Genomic DNA, 22,574 nt, shown 5'->3' on the forward strand with positions numbered 1-22,574 from the left:
CATATTCCTCCTAGAATGTAAACCTGACCAGGCCACTGCTCTTCCTACAAGTACAGTGAGACCTGAAAGTTCAGCCTCCAGAGAGCCTGCAGCACAAGCCTGCCAGGACCCTGTCTCTCTCTGCAAGTACCTTCTTGCCCTTGGGTGTTCCTGCAGACCTTTGCTCTGGGTAGAAAGGGAGGTCAGTGCCCAGTGGGTCTTGTGGCTGGCTCCTTAAGAGTAGTCAAGCCCCTGAGCAAAGGTATGCAGCCTGTTCGCTCTACCTCCCATAAGTGATCTCACTGGAGATTTTTCTGAGGCTCAGCCTCGTGTGATGGACATTCCTCGGCTCCACTGCTCATCAGAAACAGAAAAGAGGTTGGTCTAGGGTGACCAGTTCTTCATGAATGCCTGACACCTTAAATGTTTTGGGTAGTGTAGCCCTTCAACCATAAAGTTCTTGGTAACGCTGGGTGATTTCCTGGATTCTCTTCCGCCAAGACTTTGGGGGTCCACAGCTGGAAGCTAGGGTGCTCAGTGCTGTTCACCAGCCAGTAAGTGGCTCACTGACAGATGGTCACTCGCTGGCCTGGCTTTATCAAACAGCCGCCCAGGAAGCATTTGCAGAGAGGCTTTCTAAGAGCTGGCAGGGGAGTCTGTGGGCCAAGTCCACCTGGGAGCCAGCAAGAACAACACCCTCGATTCCCAGGATGCTCTTTGCCTTCCTCTGCCCTGGCTACCCTCACAAGAACCGAACTGTATCTGGATCCTAGAATGCGAGGAATGTGCCACAGCCTGATAGGCATGAAGCAATCTGTAGAAAGGCAGGGAGGAGCTGCTCCCCAGGCCAAGGCCTGACAGAGCAAGGACTATCTGGCCTGCAGGCTGAGTGGCCCCTCCCACCTACCCTGGCCTCCCCACGGCAGGCGGATATCAAAGGCTGCATTGTGCATTGAGCCGCCTCGGTCCCCTCGCGTGCCAGGGAGGAGGCGGGAGGAGGGACGCCGGCCGATGGGAGGCTCCCAAGGTTCTCCTGACTGGCGTTCCCAGGGGCCTTGGCCCAGGGAGGATGGTGCACACATGGGTGGCTGCTTCTGTATCCCTGGGGAGCGGAGTCTGCCCTGGGGCCCAGGTGAGTTTCCTGAGGGGATCTGGCCTGGGGCATTAAGCAAGAGTGACGGTACAGGGAAGTTGGTGTTTTGGAGAACCTGTCCTTCCAAAGATGGGGAGATGACTGTGCTTTCTGGCTGCCTCTTGTCTCCTTCCAGTTTGGTGTTTCCATTCTGGGTGCAAAAAGGTGGTGAAGTCTGGGGTAAACATCTACTTTACCCGAGAAGCCGGCTCTGTGCTGGGTCTGTGCTTTGCAGCGGGGGAGTGAGGGCCGCTCTTGGCTGTCACTCCCAGTGTGTGACTAAGCCCTTCCTTCCTTTCTTCCCAAGATTCCCTAGGACAGGAAGAAGGCTCCACAGTGAGTTCCTCTGTGGCCCATGGACGGTCATAAATTTGGCCTGGGTCACTCAGGCTATTCGCTATTTTCATCAGGGCTTCTGCCGCAGAGGAAGCATAAGCGGTTTCCTCCCTCCTGCCTCTTAGGGTGACTTTCGGCCCCTTTGAATTGAGGTCATGGAACAGTTAGGCTAAGAAGCTGTCCAGCAATCTGGACACAAGGTGGCCAGTCTTCCTGGTTTGCCTGACACTGAGAGCTTTCCTGGGATGTGGTCAGCTCTAAAACCCGGACGGTCCCGGGGAACCGGGACAGTTGGCCATAGAGCTGAAAGAACACCTGCAGCTTTGCAAAGTGCAGCCAAATGAGACCCCGTGGTCTCACCCTAGGACGTTCATCGGGATGAGTGTTGGCTCTAGGGGAAAGGGCTGGGCTGGGCTGGGGAGGACTCACTTGGGAGATAGAGGAACATCGCTCTAAGCCATCATTCCGCACCCTTATTAGGGTCACATGTCTTCCTGGAGAGCTACCATGGTTTTGGTAAGCATTATCATGGTTTTAGTGAGCACTACCATGGTTTTGGTAAGCAGCACCATGGTTTTGGTGAGCACTGCCATGGTTTTGGTGAGCACTGCCATGGTTCTGGTGAGCACTGCCATGGTTCTGGTGAGCACAACCACAGTTAGGACTTGAGATTTTTAAAGGGAACCCCAAGCAAGTCAGAAGTCCTGACCTACACATTTTGACACTTACAGCAAGAACTTCTTCCCAGACAAGGGACACCAAGAAACCCACCCAAAAACTATAAGCAGATGAACTCCAAACATCACAAAAGGCTTTGGCATACTTTGTTTCTCCAAATTTCTGGGTTTATAGCCTTTTCAAACCTTTCCTCCAAGTCCTGATACCTTTGTACCCCGTGAGGACTATTTGGGATCACAGGTCTGGAAGCCAAGGGACCTGGGGTCCAAGTCTGACTGTTTACCTCCAGGTAGGAATATGTCGTTGTGGTCAACGTGGGCTTTCTGGCCTAAAGGTCGATTTGAGCTTGGTTCTTGTATTCACATAGAGTAACTTATTTAACTCCTCTGTTTCAGTCTCCTCACCCATGGGTTTTATGACCCATCATGCTTTCTTTACAGGGTTGTGGGGGGGTCTCAAGTCTATACATTCCACATTGAAAACAGTCCAGTTCACGGTTAATCATGCAGAATAGATATCAGGCCTTGTTAATGACATTTCTGTGACTCTGGCATATCACATTCTCTGGGCTCCATGTGGTCCTCTACAAAGTCTGAGGTTGTACTCTGCTGTGGAGATGCTCAGGGGCTCTGCCCCTGACACGAACCCCAGCTTCAATGGGAGGAGCTCAGCCACTGTTTGACCCAGTCCCATTTGGGATGAGTTCTGTGGTGCGAGACTAGGAAGCCGAGACTGAAGCTGTCCTGGAAGTTTTGTGACACTGTCATCCCATAATTGTATCCTTTCACTTTTTTTTTTCCACCACTGGCACTGGGTCGCCCCTGGATAGCTCACTATTAAATAGGAGCCAGCTTACTATTTATTCTGTCACAGTTTCCCAGTCCTTCTTCCTGTGCTGTTCTCCACCCGCCCGGCTTTTCCTGAGGGAAGTCGCTAGGGATGCATCTGAGGCCAGATGGTGTAAACATTTCCATCCTAGCCTCCCGGTGTATCCTAGAGAAATGTCACAGTCCGAGGCACTTCTCTGAACAGCTTAACATTTGCGTGACCTCAGGCAAGTCCCTGGGACCTGTGAGTGGCAGTTATCTGACAGTGTGCTGCGTTGAGTGGTGGTGCCGATCACAAGAATTTTGGGGAGGATTTGATTGGACAGCATGTCTCCTAGATAGGACTTATAGTGATGACCAGCTAGCTGTTCTACTGTTAGCTAATACGGGCCACACCTCATCTCTAATTTGCTATTCTACTGGAGAGAGGCCTGTGTTCTAGTTTCCTTGGCTGCTCCTGCTATTGGGTCTGTTTAGGTGGCAGTTAACAGTGGGGACCAAACCATGTGTCCTTGTGTAGAGGGGAAGGCAAGGGAGAAGGTTCGAGATACCGTGGGACCCTGGGCGGCTGCCCAGGTTTGCCTTGGTGTAACCGTCATGGAAGCTGGCTTGGGCTGCCTTAGCAAGCTGTGTTCTCCTGTGTAGAGCCTTCCCGGAGCTCCTCCAGTCCCTGGCTCTCTCACTTTCTGCAGCAATCTCCTACTAGCATATGGTGAGAGGACAGGTCCTGGGCAGTTGCCCGGACCTCTGACTTCTCGCCTTCGGGGTTCTTGCCATTGTTAGTCACCAACAAGTGCCCACTTCAGATCCCAGAGGAAGCCATGTCAGAAGTGCCTAGCACTTGTCTCTTATCTCCAACACCCCTTCGAAGAGATTTGGCAGCACTTCTCATGTAGAAGAAGCAGGGGAAATTTTTTTGTGTGGACACTGTCACTCTCTTTTCAGACTTTCTGGTAAAACCCGACTCGTTGATATAATCACAGGATGAGGGAATGCACACAGCAATAAACAGGGCACCACTCTGGATTTCAAAGGATGGAGAGACATTTTGAACACAGTGATGGTACACAGCGTTGGAACAGTGAGCCCCATCCACTTTATCATTTTGTGGCAGCAGAACTCTTTCCTGTCTTTCTCTTTTTGAATAAGTAAAAAAGTTGCCTCTATAATCAGGGTCCCCTGGCTGGTTCTTTCCAGTCTGACTCCTACTTCTCACTGAATTCTGTGGGTTTCTTCCCCCCTTACATATCCACGCACACTCAGTCATTGCCGAGAGTACTTTGCAGTTTTAGACATAAACAGAAAGCTGTCGTTATGCAACTTGCTTGCCGACCCCTCTTTGCAGTCGGAGATACATCCACATAGAGGGATGTAGCTATAGTGAGAGACTTTATTTTTTCTCCTAGCAGTCAGATGTGGGCTTAGCTCACAAAAACCGCTGATGGTGTGTTCTCTGGGTCGAAGGAAAAAAAAAATGTGGGCAAAGTAATAAAGAGCATGTGGGAGGCCTTCAATGTTGATTTTCTTTAAGTTTTGGGGTGATGGTAGGAGCAGAGAAACTAGAAGAAGAGAAGGGGGAGGGGCCTCATTTCCAGGAAGTTCCTGTGTTGGGATGCTTTCCTCATCAGAGACCTTTGACCTTAGAGTTCCAAGGTCAGCTACTATAGTAGAAATAACCAAGTCTGCCCCCGGTGATTTGGACGACCTCTGACTTGTCTGTTAAGTTGTTGTGTGATCTTGGTAAAATCACCACTCATTTCTGGGCCTAAATTTCCCAGTATCCATTTTTTTTTTGTTTTTGTTTTTTTTTTTTTTTGTTTTTTGTTTTTTTTTTTGGTGATGTTTATTTCTCCCTCATATTTGTCTTCAGTATTTGTCAGGCCAGGATGCCTCCTCCTCCTCCTCTTCTCCTCCTCCTCCTCCTTCTTGTTTTGGTTTTTCGAGACAGAGTTTCTCTGTGTCACTTTGAGCCTTTCCTGGATCTTGCTCTGTAGACCAGGCTGGCCTCGAACTCACGAAGATCCTCCTGCCTCTGCCTCCCGAGTGCTGGGATTAAAGGCGTGCGCCACCACCGCAGGCTGCCTTCTCTTCTTCTTACATTCAAACACAGTATATCATTGGCTCTGTTCTGTTGCTTAGGTCAAATTACAGTCCAGTCTCCCACACCCTCCCTGAATTTCTAACAGCTCTCTAGCTGGTCCCTCCGAGTCTTCTGCTTCCTTTTCTATTATCCTTCCTCAGTTTCTCCCAGTAGAGCAGTCACTCCACTGCCAAGCATGCCCCACAGCTCCCCACTGCTTACATACCCATCCCATCACTTCTACCTGCCAGAGTGCTCATCTCTCCTGGCCCTACTATGTTTACCAAACATGGTCCCTTACCTGCCCAGCATGTGCAGGTTGGCCATATACACATACAGAGCTCATCACTACCCTGCATGCTTGTTTCTTACAGATTAAAAGACCTTTTAGTTAGACTTGTTCATTATATTTTATGTATTTTGCTTGCATATATGTAAGTGTATCACATGATGCTTGGCACCTGAGGAGGTCCAAAGAAGGCATTGGATCTCCTGGAACTGGAGTTACAGGTGGTTGTGAACTACCGTGTGGGTGCTGGGAATCGAACCCAGGTCCCCTACAAGAGCAACAAGTATGTTTAACTGAGAAGCCATCTCTCCAGTGTGCCCTTGAAGGTGTCTCGAGTTCTTTCTCGTATACTCCAGGTTCAAGTTCTTTGATGACTGGGTGCAGTGTTAATGTTTTCTTTTTTTCTTTTTTTTTCTTTTTTTTGTCGGAGCTGAGGACCGAACCCAGGGCCTTGTGCTTGTTAGGCAAGCACTCTACCACTGAGCTAAATCCCCAACCCTATTGTTTTCTTTTACTCTGCCTGCTGTGCATCACTCCTTTACACCTTGTGATTAGCACAAATTCTTGAATTTAATGCAATAGAGTCTATGCATTATTTTGAGGAGGGGAAGAAGAATAGGTCTTTTCCAATCGGCTTAGAAAACCATTGCAAACTTAAATTATACAGATAGTCATCTGCAGTTTCTGCAAGTTTATTTTTAGAGACATCTTTGAAAATGTCCCATCCTCCCTACCCTTGGGGCTGGGGATCAAACACTTGACCTCATGCTCCAAACCTCACATCTCCTTTACAGGCCATGCGACCTGTGTCCCACACCAGGGGCCTTGCCTTGGACTCTCCTTCCTGAAGGCAGGCTCACTTCACAGGCTGCTGCCGTCAGATCTTCCTTGTGGAAGGTCACAGCGAGTGACTGGGCAGGGTAGGCTGTGGTGGCTGAACAGCCTGTACTTAGCAGTGGGGCAGCAGCACTCACCTCTGCTGAATGTGTGGGAATGAACACCCCGGGCTATACGTCTTCCAGGTTTCAAAGTCAAGACAAGCATTTTGGGGTCAATAAGACATTTTGATTTCTAAATAGTATTAAGCAACTAAAACTAAAAATTCACTTTGGGGGTTGGGGATTTAGCTCAGTGGTAGAGCGCTTGCCTAGCAAGTGCAAGGCCCTGGGTTCCTACTCCATATATGCTCCTCAGGCCAGTGATGGAAACACCATCTAGAAATGCTAGAAATGCAAAACCTCGCTGCTCAGCTCTGAGCAGAATATCAGCACCCAGGGCGATCCACTAGGCACTGACTACATTTGAGAAGCACTGGTCTGCTCATGCGGTTCTCAACCCTGCCTTAAACTGATATTATCATGTGGAGATTTAAAACAAAGGTATCCCCGACCCCGTAGCTGTCCTGCAGATCACAAAAGTCAGAATCCATGTTGATGAAGTCTAGACATGCATATCTAAAACCTAACCTGGATGATGCAAATCCACAGCCAGGGTTTGGAAGTGCTGATCTGGACAACTTCCTTCTTTCATAACTGGAGAAACGAAAGGCCCCAGAAGAAGCAGACAGGTCACATGCTTTGTCCAATTTGTTTGACCAGTGCATGGAGAGGTCTCATGGTTTCCAGCTGGTGTCTTCCCCTACTCCCTGCCCCATTACTTCTGACTCTTGTGGACAGAACTACAGCATGATTCTGATGGCCTTAACTCATTGCTGCCAGATTGCCTACTCACTGCTTCGCTTTCACAACTGAGCAGCTCACTGGGTTTTCCCAATTCAGAGCTGGCACTTTCTTCTTCCCATTCAAGCCGAAACCCATTTCGTTCCCACTGTCCGTCAACAGTGCCAGCTGCTCTCACCAGGAAGAAAGGGAGAGAGACCTCTGGGTGTCAAGATGCCACCCTGGAGGCCCACTGTGGAGAGGGACCAAGCCTCTCGATGACAGTCTGAGGACTGAGGTTCGGCAGTAGCTAGGGTGATTGTGACTGCTTGAGTCTTGTCACATGCTTTGGCTGTGTCGTTGAACTACAGTACAGATCCAGAGGGCAAGACGCGGTGGGCCTAGACACCTCTGACCCAAATTTCATAGGCAGTTGTGAAGATTAAATACATAACTTGTGGTGGAGACAAGATTATTAACCTTCTTTCCTAGGAGGAGGTCATGCTTGCTTGCACGGTTCTGCTCCAGTGGTTTAGTTCTTGAGAAATGTTGTGGCTGAAAGGACAAAGTCCGGCAGCCCAAATTAATGTGCTAAAGACTTGAGCTCCTTGTATTTGGAGAATACCATGAAAGAGGCCAGTCCTGGAGGGCTATGCAACTGTTTGGGTTCTCTGTTCCACACAGAGTGAAGACCCGTCATGGGCTATGTATTATTGGTGGTGTCCAAGCCGTGAGCATGATTCATGGGGTACTATAGTACAAAAGAACTACCCTGGGCTGTACCTGCTCCAGGTTTGGCAGCTGGACACGCCTTTGCATCTACGGCAGTGGGTACATTTCTCTGCTCTTTCTGCTTCCTCATGCTTTCTCATTGTACTCTCTGCTCTCTTTTCAACCTTAAGCAATCAAAATATCACTCCTCTAACCTCACTCTGGTCCCCACCCTGTGTTCCAATCTGTCTTCCCCCTTGTAACATTTATTTATGTTTATATCGTGCGTGTGTATGTGTGTGTGTGTGTGTGTGTGTGTGTGTGTGTGTGTGCATGTGTGTGCGCATGCGAGTGTGTGTGTGTGTGCATGTGTGTGCGCATGCGAGTGAGTGTGTGTGTGTGTGTGTGTGTGTGTGTGTGTAGAGGTCAGAGGACAAGCTGCAGCTATCAGATCTTTCCTGGGGATTGAAGTCACGTTGTCAGACTTGATGGCCTTTGCCTACTGAACCATCTCATACATCTGTCAGCCCGCAGTCCTCCTTCTTTGAACTTGGTTATGTTGGTGGTGGTCACAACGCTGCTTATGATGGAGCCCAGAACCTTGTTCGTGTTAGGCAAGCACTCTTGTAATAGCTTCAGCCTATACCCTTTACTCCACTTCAGTAGCAGCAAAAACAGGAACTATTTTAAGAGCTGGGAGGATAGAGTTTTTAGATAGGACCATGTTTTGTGGACAGACAGATAGATAGCATGGAGGCATTACAACCATTCCTCAGCCATCTCCCTAATGATACCATTTTTTCTTATTCCACTCGGGCCCTCCCATACCTCCTCATTGGTCCAGACCTTGTTGCGGATAGCCATAATAATGATCTGTGTAGGCGCCACATGACTGGGGTGCCTTCAGCTCACTGTACCCTGGAACTGGGTTTGGCCTGTGGGTGTGACTGGTTAGTGAAATGGGTACACCCAGGATGCTGCAGGACTGAGATAACATATATGACAGTTCTTCAATAACAGCTGGCTAATATGTAATTATAAGGCCACCACAGCAATAATTCTTTCAAGCCCCTCATCTTGGGAAAACCACTGGCACTTAGTAGAAACTTGCAGTCCATACTCATGACTGGTATATACTGTTACAAGTGATCTTTTGCTTCATTTTCTTCAGGTAAAGAAAGTCCTTCCAAAGATCTACCTGGATCAAGTGAGGAGGACATAGCCTCACTTGAAAACAAGGGAAAATGTTTCCTGCCACAGAATATTACTCAAGGTATCTAAGTCACACAGATATGTTCAACTGAAAAACAAAACAAAACAAAACCCTTCTGAGTAGAGCTTCCTCATCCCTCCATCTGCAGACCCCTTTCCCTACCCCCTGCCCCGTTGCCCTTGTCTCTTGTTACATCCAAGTGCATCTTTGTAAGTGTGTCTTTATCATATTGTTACACTCACAAACCTTCCAGACTGTTAGTCAAAGCTCTTTAGAATCTGGAATGTATCAGGAACTCCATATATAATTTCTGGGCTAGAGAAACATAGTATTGATTAGATTTTTAAAGGTGATATGGGGGGCAGGGTTAAATTAAACAAAAACTGTCCATTCATCATGGTATTTTAAAGAGTTGTTTGTATGCAGTTGGTGTCCAAAAAATGGATGACAAAGACACAGATTGAGAAATGAATATTTGGAGGACCTGTCTATATTCTGTATAACACCACAGTCTCTTCACATTCTAGGCTCAGAGTAAATATTTCTTAAACAAGTGAACACTAAAATAAAGTCCTGAGTGTGTAGAATGAGATTGGCTGGGTAGATGCTTCTGAATGAATGTTTTAGAAGCAGAAAATGATTTGGAAATCAATGTGATGGAAGATATCCATTTTCATCAATATCCCATAAGGTCCTCTTTTGTGAGACTTTAGTGAAATTCACAAAGAGAGAATTCTTGTTAGAAAATGATATCATTGAGATGAGCCTCACAGCAGAAACCAGACGACAGACAGGAGGTACTGTTTGTGTAGCAGAGCATCTGGCATGCAGTAGTGGGGACCGTTCTGAGAGCAGTTCCTGTGTCAGGAGGTCTGTTACCTGGTCCTCTTCTTACACTGTCTCCTCTTTATGACAACACCCAAACCCCTACCTATCAGATGGGAAGGTGGGAAGCAAAGTCTCAAAAAGGAAGGTGACTTGACTGTCATGCACTTAATATGTGATGATGAGGAGGCTTGAGCCCCTGTTGTACTACTCAGGGTTCTCCTAAGGGACAAAACTGATAGAATACATGAAGAGGATTCATTGGAGTAGCTTACAGGCTGTGGTCCAGCTAGTCCAACAGTGGCTGTCTGCCAACAAGACTTCTAAGAATCAAGTAGTTGTTCTGTCCATGAGGCTGCATGTCTCAGCTGGGCTGCAGTATGTGCTGGAGTCCTGAAGATGTAGACTGTAATGCCAGCGAAGGAATAGACTTGTTAGTGAAAGCGAGGGCAAGCAGCAGAGAGCTCAAGCTTCTGTCTTCCATGTTCTTTATTCGGGATGCCACCAGGAGGTGTGGCCCAGATGTAAGGTGGATTTTTCCGCCTCAAAAGATCTAAATAAAAGGCGGGTCTTCCCACATCAGGTGATTTAATTAAGATAAAAAAAAATCATCACAGGTGTATCCTCCAGTCACTTGGGTTCCTTGGTTGTCATGAGAAGTGTTAATCCTGGAGCATGAAAAACAGGTTGGGAAAATGTGTACAAACAACTCCTAAGATAATGTTTATTACCTATTATAAATTTGTGTGTAGGGGCTGAAGAGATGGCTCTACAGTTAAGAGCACTGACTGCTCTTCCAGAGGACCCTGGTTCAATTCCCAGCACCCACATGGCAGCTCACAACTGTCTGTAACTCCAAGATCTGACACCCTCACACAGGCACATGCAGGCAGAACACCAGCACACGTAAAATAAAAGTAAATACATTTAAAAGAGAAATACATTTAATAAAAAGAAATTTGTGGCCAGGTGGTAGTGGCGCACGCCTTTAATCCCAGCACTCGGGAGGCAGAGGCAGGAGGATCTCTGTGAGTTCGAGGCCAGCCTGGGCTACAGAGTGAGTTCCAGGAAAGGCGCAAAACTACACAGAGAAACCCTGTCTTGAAAAACAAAACAAAACAAAAAAAGAAATTTGTGTATAAATGCATTCTTTTCATTTTGGATAATGTAGTTTTTCATTTGGAACTTTCACACACCATCTTCTGGAAGCCATGTCTACCCTGGCTGGGTCTGTGTCAGCACCTGAGCCAAAGTGACCACTGTCCACCTCTCCAGAGCCCCGCTGGCCTTAGTGTCTTTCCCTGTCCCTGGGGAGGACACCTGAAAGGGAACTTGGGGTATCCTTTAGCCTACTCTGATCTGTTGTCGGTGGAGGACATCGATTTAGGGTTTGTGGGGGCAACTTTCCCCCTGGTTCTTTCTTTCACAGTACACCCAGCCTTGCGTCTCTATTCTCTTTCAGACCTGGTGCTCTCTTTCTGTGTGAAGAGCCGCTCCGAGAGGTGTGTCAATGCGACCTTACAGGAGGCTGCACGGAGGAGGCTCTGGGCCCTGGAGAATGAAGACCATGAAGTCTGTGCACTGTTTAAGGTGAGCTGGGATGGCTGGCTCTCAGATCTCAGGTCCCCAATAGCAAGGACTGTGCCTAGAACAAGGTGAGTCCCCAAGCAAACAACTGGCTGCCTAACAGGAATGAGTGGCCTAAGCCAGAGGAACGCCCCTCCTCCCCCAATTTTGGGCAAGTTACTTGCATTAATGTAGAATAAGGATATCTTTAGCAACTGTACAACTTCAGAAGCTGCTACATTTGAATTTTGTTTTGTTGCTAGAGTACAACATTCACATATTTTCCCATTCTGATTTAAAATGCACAATTCCCTTATGTGTGTTTCCAGAACAGTCTATCCCTATCACTCTAAGTTCAATCTCTGTGTCACAAACAACTGTCCATTTTCTCCTTTTCCTATTGGGTCCTGGTAAACATTGAGCATGGTTTTTTTTTTTTTTTCCTTTCTGAGACAGGCTTTCTCTGTGTAGCCCTGGCTGTCCTGGATCTCACTCTGTAGACCAGGCTGGCCTCAAATCACAGAGATCCACCTGAGGTGTGCACCACCACTGCCTGGCAAGCACATATGTTTAAAGTAGTAATATTGCCAATGGAAAAAAATATAACTATAAATATTGGGATGAGAGGAACAATGTAATAAATCAAATGGATTTTCATAGTAGATAGATGCTTAATAGTTAAGCTATATGTGGTATTACCAAAGGTCTGATCAAAGAATGAGAGTCAGAAATAGAGAGAATCTGTTGCTGTCAGTGGTAGGGAAAGAAAGCATTGCTTTACGTGACAAATTAATATGCCTTATTATTTTCATTTCCTCCTTAATCTGCTGTGGCTGTCATGTAATAGTGACACCAGCTGGTTTTTAGGAGACACAAGGCTACGCCTGCAGAGAGCTTGGTTTTGCACATGGTGCATGGGTAGTGGTATCTGCTCCATAATTAACGGCTAAAGTTAAAAAAAAAAGTGTGTTTCTGTGTCCGACTGTGGTGTATACACATGTGTGTGGATGCACATGCCCCTGGGCAGGCCATTGTGCTTGGGCATTTGAAGAGGCTAGAGGGGGACATTAGGTGGCCTGCTCTGTTACTTTTCACTAGGCTGATGGCCAACAAGCCCCAGCATCCCTCCAGTCTCTGTTCCGCCCCTCAGTACTGGGGTTACAGGTGCAGTGGCTGCATGTGGCTTTTCCTACATGGGCACTGCAGATCTAAACTCATGACCTCATATTTGAGCAACAAGTGGTTCTACCTACTGAGCCGCTTCTCAAACCCTGGGCTTCTAAATTTGATTTTATTCTATTTTAATCCCCGGAACTTGGGAAGTGAAGACACCAGCAGCCGATGCCTTTAATGAATTTCCCTCGGATTCAAGTCACCTTTGCTTTGGGCAGGAGCAGGGTTTGATGGCAAGAGCTAGGCATTAGTAAGGTCATGTCTTGAACTAAGTATGTTTAGGGGTGGAGCTAAGGCCCGAAGTTGGCTATATCCAAGAGCCAGTCAGGGCTTACTCACTGTAGATGACCCTGGGCAAGTTACCTCACCTCTTTGTGTCCTCATCTCTTTGTTTACAAAACTGGGGTGGTGCTATGAGCTTCACGATACTATTAATCATAACATCCATCGTTATTTAGTATGCATCTTAGAGAAAGTACACCCTGTCCACTAGGCAGGGTGCTGTGCTTCCTCGTCTTTCATTTAAGAAGTGGTTAGATGTTACAAAAGCCATAGAGTGGCTTAAATACACGATTGCACTCTTTCCAGGTATTTATTGTGGGAGCTGAACAAAGTGTTGCTCACAAAGATTTGCCTTGCAAAGGTCTGACATCTAGCAAATTCACTATACATATATATATGTATATGTGTGTATATATGTGTGTGTATGTGTGTGTATATATATTTTAACCCAGCAGTCCTGGTTGCTCACAAGATCTATACCTGCTCAGGATCTGGGGCCTCTGAGTTGCTGGTGTTTAGGGGATGCAAATTCTGACCTTTCTGGGTTTGGGGTTCTTCTTTCGGATCCTCTTTCCCTTAGACCCCCTAAGGAGTGGGTCTAGCAGATGCTTTCCATGGCAGTTCCTGGCTCTGGGGTAGGACGTTCAGACCATCACTCTGAGCAACCAACAGAGAAAGACTGGGGTGAAGCAAGTGCCGCTGAGTTCAAGCCTACTTCGGTCCCATATTAGACAGCAAGAGGCTCATGGGCCTCTTCTTGTTCTACTGATGAAACGATATTGGCAGATATTTTTGGAGGTTGTTGTGTGGCTGCATTTTCGAGTAGAAGACACATATGTTCTCCACTGGCAACTGAGCTTCTTAGAATCATGTGTACCCAAACAAGCAAGGATGTGCATAAAGATTTATCTATTGAGGTAGACTGTAAAATAACCCAAATGTGAAAAGATGGCATTTGTAACCAGTAAACATAATGTAGACCACTCACTGATGGGAGAAACGCTTTACAACCTACTGCTTAGCAGCAGCTAAGTTGTTGACTAATACTTGGTCCTCACGTGATCTCCTTAAAGGATTCTGTTACCACAGGCTGACATGTTGCTCTTGTTCAGGACCTCTCTGCAAGGCTGGTGAGCATCCAGTCCCAGAAGGACCAGATCCTCATCACCTTCAAGACTGTGGAAGAAATCTGGAAGTTTTCTACCTACTTGAACTTAGGTATGCCCTGGGTAGGTAGAGGAGAACATACTTCTCAATCTAGCCAGCTCGTTGAGCCTGATATCAGGGAACTGGTTTGTCTCTGATAGATAAAGGAGATGCAGCCCTGAAATGGATAGTCAGCTTTTTGAAATATCATTAAACTCTCTAACGCTAATTCTAAAATAAGTATTAACTATTACTCTAAAATGTCTGTGAAGAAACTCATTTCCATACCATCCAGGGAGAGCTTTTTAAAAGTGACATAATTGGGCAAACCATTTGGTGAACTACCGAGTCGGATGCAGTGAGATAGATGTGGAGTTCATTAGGAAGAAAGACAATATTCCTGAGGAAGAGCCAGAAGCTGCTCAAAATACTCAAGCTCGGAGATGCTTTGTCCCATGTGTTCGTAAAAGAGTCAAAGAAAGAGGTGGGAGATCTAGCTGGAAAGTGGCCCCCGTCTTCAGGGTTTTCTAGAAAGTTACGGATGTCAGAGCACAGGGACGTTACCCTTGTACTGGGCACTGTTTCATCCTCCGTTCCAGGACAAAAAAACTCTGGCAGGAACTAATGGTTTCACAGCCAAGTCACCTGCATTTGATGAACATTTGCTGCACTACAGAAAACACTGGGTTTCCTGAAGTTGTACCCAGAGAGCCATGCTGGGCTGAGGCTGAGGGTCAAAGTGACCCTTGGTTGGAGTGGGAAACTTCTCTTATATTCATGGTGATTTTCCTGCTCTCTGTGCTGTATTTCCTGTGATCGTGATAGATGGTCAGTATTAAAATTTTGCTTTGTGGATCGGTTTGTTCACTCCCTGGAGTGTGTCGGTGTCACAGACTCAGAAACCCAGAAACCCAGGCTCTAACTCAGATCTGCTAATTAGCCTCTGTGTTTTTTTCAGACTCCTAGGTGTGAACTTTCAAATTTAACGAGACTCTTGTAGTAGACAGTGAGGGTAGAGGATGGCAGGTTATTGCATTATAGGAATAGTGAAGAAGATTCAAAAGGAGCAGAATTTCAATATGAATAATTCATGTTTAGAAGAATATTGACATATGATAGTGTCTAGTTAGCACTCTGCTCCATTTAAATGGTGGGTCTGGGTATGTGTTTTCTCTCTGTGGCCGCTCAGGGCAGAACTCATCTTGTTTGGCTGTGTTGGTTTGACGTCTAGGCTATGTGTCCACATGTCTGGAACAGCTCTTCTTTGACCATAAGTATTGGCTCAACTACAGACTGGTGGATGACACAGAGATCCAAGTGTCTGTAGATGACAATCACTTGGAAAACATATACCTGGGCCTCCTGCTGCAGGAAGGTGAGTCTGGCATGGGATTTGGAATGGGAGCCTCATTGACATATTTGTTATTGGAGTCCCTCCATAATTAAGATGCTAAGAGAGGCAAAAAAAAAAAAAAAAAAAAACCAAAAACTTAGATGAAAACATGCCTGAGTGAACCTATCTGTTGTAACGAAACCTCAAGCATCCTTCTCAGCCCAGTCCTGACCTAACACAAACAGCTGTGTTAGTTGGTTGGTCTCACTGATTCATGTTCAGGCTGCTTGGGGGATTTAAGGGGTGGGGGTGGGGGCTGCCAGCCTCTGGTAGAGTTTCTGGAGGTGGGGACCCTGCCATTGGCATTTAAAAAATAATGGCATTGGCATTTAATTCTAATGGTCTCCAGGATTGAGAGATGGTTCTATGAACACATGATGTAATTTGATTGTAAAATAAATTTATGAGTCTCAGAAAACCTGAACTCTTTTATGAAATTCAATAACAGAATATGAGGAGCCAGCTGAAGCACCCTGTCTGACCTGAAGATGCCATCTGACTGGCAGTTGGTCAGGTCTGATCACTTAATACATGTTGAAAGCCAGACTAGCCCCCGATAGTTTTACAAAAGTCATTCTCTTTCCAATTCTAGTGTACAGCTCTTAGGACAGTCCACCATTACAAAGCTCATTCGGAGTCACTGCGTTCATCTGAATGACTTCCTTTTGTCTTCGTGGCTCTGAGTGAAGTACGGGGTTACAAAGACAGCGAGAGTTGTGTAATGTGCATGTATTTCCATGGGGCTTTGCTTTACCTCTCTCTCTCCCTCTTCTCTCTCTCTCTCTCTCTCTCTCTCTGTCTGTTTCTCTCTGTCTCTGTCTCTCTCTGTCTCTCTGTTTCTGTCTCTGTCTCTGTCTCTCTCTCTCTCTCCTCTCTCTCTCTTTCTGAGGTAAAGTCCAATTAAGTCTTATTCTCCCAAATTACTCAGTTCTATTAGTAGCTATTTTAAGGGCATTCCTTGTTAGTGACTTTTCTTACTCCCTGGAATCACAGCACAAGGCCCTTGTGTCTCCTCTGGGACAGTGGACTTTTACTTGGAGGAAGAAAATTGTCTGGGCTCTGCATCTAAGTGGTACCTGAAAGGAGACGCTCTCCCGTTTCCGGCTGCTCCTTGGAAGGCTTTTCTCATTCTCTGCAGGCCACTTCTTCTGCAGAGCCATGTGCTCCGTGGCTCAGCCAGATGAAAAGGAAGGGGAGTATTTGACACTGTGCAACAATGAGCTAATCTCCGTGCTCTCTGAAGGCGAATCGGAGTGGGAAGGCGTGTCTTTAGTGACGGGTCAGAGGGGCCTGGTGCCTGTGTCAGCCCTGGAGCCCCTGTCTGTCCCTTTCCATCAGTGAGTAGCTGCCCACTTCCTGGGGGAGGGTCCCAGAGCAGACTGAAGTTTGACAGAATAGAATAGATATCCTGTTACATATGGTTTTCCTGGTGCCTGGAAGAGGACAAAATTGGGGTGGCTTTTAAATCTCTCACTCTCTCTCTCACTTTTTAAATTGTATTATTGGATGAAAGTGGAAAAACTCTAAATTTCAGATGGACATCGTATATAGGAAGAAGTATATGACCTCCATTGAAGTACTTTTCAAAGCATTAACTGGGGCCACTACGGTCGATGTCACCTGAGGGTGTTACTATGAATTCAGTCCCCCACCCCGACCCTCCTCTGATTCTCTTGGTGTTGGGCCCAGAAACTCCCATTTTAAATGATGTCCCCAGGCCTGTTCTTTACACCAAAGTTCGACTACCGGAGGATACTGTAAACTTGAGCATCGATAGGGCGACAATGTTGCCTCATGTCTTTTCCGCTCTGCCTGACCCTGGCACAGTTGACAGTAAGAATAGTAAAGGTTGTGTGTAAGTTATTTAACTGGCAGAAGAGTTATAGAGCTAGGGAAGATGCCAGACTTGCATTTTCACAGTGTGAAGTACGTTCTCAGTTGGCTGTCATTAAAAGAAGGTGAACGATAACACCACCGTCATTTTTTTCTAGGGGACTATTCTGCTCATTGTTTTAATGTTTGAAAACTCCATGTTTCCACTGGCAGATGGTTCCTAAAGAGCTACCCGGGAATCTGTGGCCTCCCCAGGAAGAGAGACTGGACTGGCTCCTGTCACATTGGTACGAGCTGAAAACAGAATCGTCAGGAAGATGATGTGTACCTGCCTCCTAATCTCCCTGACTGGATGTGGGAAGCCAGTTACTGTCTGCACACGTGGCGTCTTTGCCTGTGAAGTGAAGGTTCAGGCCAGGGCTGGGGAAACAGATGCCTGCCTCCACGAATGGGCAGAACACGCATGCGTGAGAAGGGCTGGGAGAGGGGTGTCAGGGAATGGCAGGGGTGAGGGAGATGTAAAGATAGACCGCTAGAAAAGAAGTCTTGCATGGCCCACATGAAACATTTTGGAGCCAAATGTGACCGGCAGGCCACCAGTTTCCAACTCGTTACCCAAATATTTTCTGGCTCCATAGAGTAATGTGATCTAGGGGGACTATGAATGCCTAGTACATAGTGAGTGCCCAGGAAACATTGGATGAATAGATAATGTACTATGCATACATGTATCTGTGTTCACATGCATACACGCAACACATACGCATGTCAGTTAATCTCTGTGTATGCATACACATCGCTAAGTAATGCATTTAGTAGATAACAAAATATCTAAAATGAACCGTTGAAAGTTTATCCTTGCGGCTCCCTATTCTGGAACATTTCCTTTCACACATCTCTAGTTAAAAAAAACCCCACAGTTTCCCTAATTCCAAACCCAAATAACACTTAAACTAAATAGAAGGATTGACAGAATCAAAATATTAGAACTATGCAATAATTGGCCATAAACAAGGCTTTTAGCTTTTGCAGAAATGGAGCCTGTGGACAGTCAGAACTCTGGGGCTTTGGAGTCTGTTATGGTTTACACAACCTGACACCAGCACTCCCTTGCCTTCCCTAGGCTTCTGCCTTCTCAGTAAAGAAGTGGTGTCATCAAGCCAGATGCTGTCACAGAGCTGAGCAGATGGACAGGAGAGGTGGGCAGTAGCAGGGAAGCCTGGCTGCAGTCCTAGCTCTGTCTGTGCCCCTTAGACACGTCACTCAACGCTGTGTCGCACTTTCTCACCCACGAAGGGGGGATTCTGCTGGGTACCCTGCCTGGCATTCAGCCCTCTGAATAAATGTGCTTTGTAAACAAGAGAGTACAGTACTCACAAAAACATTGTTATTAGATCCTAGGTGAGCCAGTCCTCAAATGGGGTAGTTACTGTGGCTTTAAGGATCTTCCCAGATCACTCTGGCTTCCCTGCAGCATTCTGTCCTACCAGTGATTGTGAAGTGGCATCTTCTGGGAGTTGATTAGGTACCAGGCATGATGCACTTTGCTTCGGACTCTAGTGTTTAGAAGCATCATGTGTCACTGTGTCTGAAGCAGCTGGAAGGAGGTGTAGGCATCTTCTGCTATAAAGATTCTTATGCACTGCTCTGAGGTCCTGTGCCAAGCATGGTGGTGATATGTACAATGGTGGTAGAATCAGTTGAGGATGATATAAGGAACATCCCAGCTTCCAATCAGCTTATCTAGTTTACAGGCATGCATGTTCTGTATTCTGAGAATATCTTTCTTATATTTATGTCTTTTCTTTCTAAAAAATGATAATTAAAGCACCCAGATTGGAGTTCCTTTTTGGGTGTTTGGCAACATGAAAAGCCTACTATCCCTGGCCATTCCTACCGGTTTGATTTTGGTGTGTGTGTGCGCGATCGGAGTGAATTATTGAAATTCCTAAGGCTGGGATACCTTAGTCTGTGTCATACTGATAGACAGGGCAAGGTTCATTCCCTATATCTTTCCAGTTGACCGGTGGGTTGTTTTCCACAGGCAGAGGAAGGTGCAAGGCCATGATGGATTACCAACAGGAGCAAAAGGATGAACTGAACTTCCTCCAGGGAGAAAGCATTGAAATCCTCGGCTTTGTTATTCCTGGGCTGCAGTGGTTCATTGGGAAGTCAATGAGCTCAGGACAAGTGGGCTTTGTCCCCACCAGGAGCATAGATCCTGATTCCTGCTCTTCAGTGTGAGTATGTTTGGGGGTCCAGCTGCCTTGCCCAATGCTCCCTTCCCCTCTGAGCAGCTTTTCAGAGAGTGCAGGGGGTACCCTGGATGTAGAGCTAGGGGGGCTCATTCAACACCCATGATGGACACAGAAAGTTCTAGGAAGGAGGAGTGATCGTTAGAAGAATCGTCTCAGTTCATTTCTACAGATGCTCTTTGAAGCCTCGCTGTGTTCAAACAGATAAGCAGAGCCTCAAGAAACGGGGTGCAGTGTAAGGGTTTGGGTACCATCACTCACAGTGACCAATTACAAGACCCCGTCGAAGGATGAACATAGACGGAGAGTGGCAGATTATTGGCTTGTTCAATGACATTCTCTTCTTGTAGGTCAGGGAAGCAGATCCCTTGGAGATGTCCACACACTCAGTGTTCAGGTTAGAACTTGAATGTGTGATGTCAGCACTGGCAAGGGGAACCAGAGGCACCTTCTCCGTCTGTCTTGATTCTGAAAGGGCTGGTTCTGAGAAACAGACCTACCCATCTGATCAATTAGCAGTAGGTGACCAGCTGTTCTAACCCCCCTCCATCCCGGGCATGGGAAGGGCAGCGATGGGGTAGTACTGCCTGGTCTATTTGGTGGGCTTCCACCCAAACAGGAAAGCAGAAAGTTGGGCTTGGGCAAGTGCAAAGGAAAAGATAAACTGCCTCCACACATGAAGACACTGTGACCAGTTTTCCACAGCGGGGAATATCTAAACTCCCACAAAGAATATCTAAGGCTTTAAAGGAATATCTATGGCTACATAAGGAATTCTATGGCTGTGTAAGGAATATATGTGGCTACATAAGGAATAGATAGCTACAGTTATATAAGGGATATCTGTGGCTACATAAGGAATAGCTACAGTTATATAAGGGATATCTGTGGCTACATAAGAACTATCTAAGGCTACATAAAATATTTAAGGCTACATAAGGAATGTTTAGGGCTACATAGGAATAGCTAGAGCTACATAAGGAATGTCTAAGGCTACATAAGGAATATCTATGGTTACATAAGGAATATCTATGGTTACATAAGGAATATCTAAGGCTACACAAGGAATGTCTAATGCTTTCAGTATTTATACCAGGCTTCCTTCTCATGAAAAAGAGCCAACAAAGAGAGCAGATTGAGGGCAGAAACTCCCTCTGTGCTTAGCCCTTTCCAGGGAGAGGACACAGGCTATTTTTCTATGCAGAAGTATGAAATATGAATCCTTGAACAAGGAAGGCACTCCTTGATGCCTTGAGAGGGGCGGAGGACAGCAGGGATTTATAAAGTGGACAAGGCTGTCAACAGAGCTCTCGGGAGAGGGAGTTAGTTAGGCAGGGGAAATGGGAAGGGGAAATGATGTTATTGTATTTATTTAAAATAAAAAATAGGAAACATATAAAGAAGGCACAGCAGAGAGAGAGAGAGAGAGAGAGAGAGAGAGAGAGAGAGAGAGAGAGAGAGAGAGAGAGAGAAACTACTATGAGAAAGGCAACCTTTGAGTTAAGCTTTGCATCATGGGAAAGCAAGTCATCCTCTTGGGGGCAGATTAACTGGAGAACACCAGTGTAGCCAAGACCTGGCATGGCCTTCCTTGAGGCAGAAGATGGGTGTAGGGTGTGCCCTTTGCCTTAAGAGGATGGCGAGTGTCTGACTGTCTGCAGAGGCTGAGAGTGATGGATGCTGCCTGGCTTTGGGTGAGGTATGTACCAATAGGGCACCGAGCAGGAGGCAGGAGTCCAGGGACAAGGCTAAGGCTGGAATCCCAGAGGAGGAGTTGGGAAGGGGAAGAGACACCGGTGATGAGCAGCAACCATCAGGAGGAAGTTAAAGAACCCGAGAGACTTGCACATATGGATATCTGTGTCCTGCCCACACAGGCTCCGTCTAAATGTTCTGAGAAGGACTTGGGATATGACAGGTGGCAGCCAGGTGAATGACACCAATCTGAGTGTCCCCTTTATTTTGCTGCAGGAGGTGGGGAGTTGGGGACACACACCAGTCAAGGGCTTGAATCCAAAGCCATGTATCTAGAACCCTAAAATCCTGGCGTCAAGTCTATGACTCCTGTAACGGAGGTGTAGTAGGAATCTTAAAAGTTCTTATTAATAAAAACAAACCTGAGGCCTGTTATTGGGGTGAATGCTGGGAGATCAGAGACACAACGAACCACAGCTACCTCACCTCACCAGTTCCTCAGCTGGTCTTGTTTCCTCAGACTGGATTCCTCTGAGTCCTCATCCAGAATGGATCTCAGCTGAACTGTGCTTCTCCAAAGCCTAAAAGCTTAACCAGCCAAATGCTTCTAGCCAAATGCCTCTAGTTTCTGGTCTTCATGCCTTATACCTTTCTCCTTCTGCCCCCACTCCCTGGGATTAAAGGCTGGATTCCTGGGATTAAAGTCTTGTGTCACCAAGCTGTTTAGCTGTTTCTAAAGTGGCCTTGAACTCAGAGATCCGGCTAGCTCTGCCTCCCAAGTGCTGGGATTAAAGGCGTGCACCACCACTGCCCAGCTTCTGCTATGGCTTACTCTTCCCATTTTCTAGTCACCATTTTTGCCTTTGTTCTAGTGGCTGTCTGTTCTCTGACCCCAGATAAATTTATTAGGGTGCACAATATTGTGGGGAACACAATACCACCACATGGAGGTCCTAGTGAGAGGGAGAAAGAAGGAAAAGAGCAGAGACTTAGTGGGGGGAAGAACCATTTCTACAGTTGAGGCAGGATGAAGAAAGATGCAAAATGGCCCCTGAAGGAGCTGGCTAGGAGATGCTGGGGTGGTTAACACGATTGGTGGCATCGGTGGGTGAGGCAGGCTGGCTGGGAAGGCCTTTGTGATTGACAACAGGGAACGATTTGGAGGTATAGTAGTTTACTGGTTTTCAGATTTCTGCATCAGTGGCCAAAAGATATCTGTAGCCAGTGGATCCCAGGTCTTCATGAGCTAACCAGTTCTGCGACTTTGCACAGAGGGAGTTATTTTTCTGGCCCTTGGTTTTCTTATCTGAAAATGTGTGTGATGCTAGCCTAGCACTACTTGATAGGATCATCAAGAGCTTAAACAAGAGCATGCATACAGAGCATGCAAGGCCTGCTGCAGTGTGCTGGTGTTTGATATTTTGGCTTTTGTTATTGCATTTTTGTCGCCATTATGCATGGTCATCTTTGAGGTTCAGTTTTAATAGGATGCTATTATATTAG

The 22,574-nt window shown here is 46.6% G+C and overlaps 1 protein-coding gene across 1 annotated transcript in view; it reads left to right on the top strand.

The window, feature by feature from the left end:
* Positions 1-982: 982 nt before the first annotated feature.
* Positions 983-22,574, top strand: part of Sh3tc2 (SH3 domain and tetratricopeptide repeats 2) — a 58,399-nt gene continuing 36,807 nt past the window's right edge. The window contains exons 1-8 of the mRNA XM_036205058.1: positions 983-1,111; positions 8,862-8,963; positions 11,191-11,318; positions 13,862-13,967; positions 15,127-15,270; positions 16,427-16,625; positions 17,335-17,408; positions 19,166-19,361. Of these exons, the coding sequence (XP_036060951.1) occupies positions 991-1,111; positions 8,862-8,963; positions 11,191-11,318; positions 13,862-13,967; positions 15,127-15,270; positions 16,427-16,625; positions 17,335-17,408; positions 19,166-19,361 (1,070 nt within the window). The 5' untranslated portion in view covers positions 983-990. The remainder of the gene's footprint in view (positions 1,112-8,861; positions 8,964-11,190; positions 11,319-13,861; positions 13,968-15,126; positions 15,271-16,426; positions 16,626-17,334; positions 17,409-19,165; positions 19,362-22,574) is intronic.

This window comes from Onychomys torridus, chromosome 13, assembly GCF_903995425.1.
Source record: "Onychomys torridus chromosome 13, mOncTor1.1, whole genome shotgun sequence".
Lineage (NCBI taxonomy): Eukaryota > Metazoa > Chordata > Mammalia > Rodentia > Cricetidae > Onychomys > Onychomys torridus.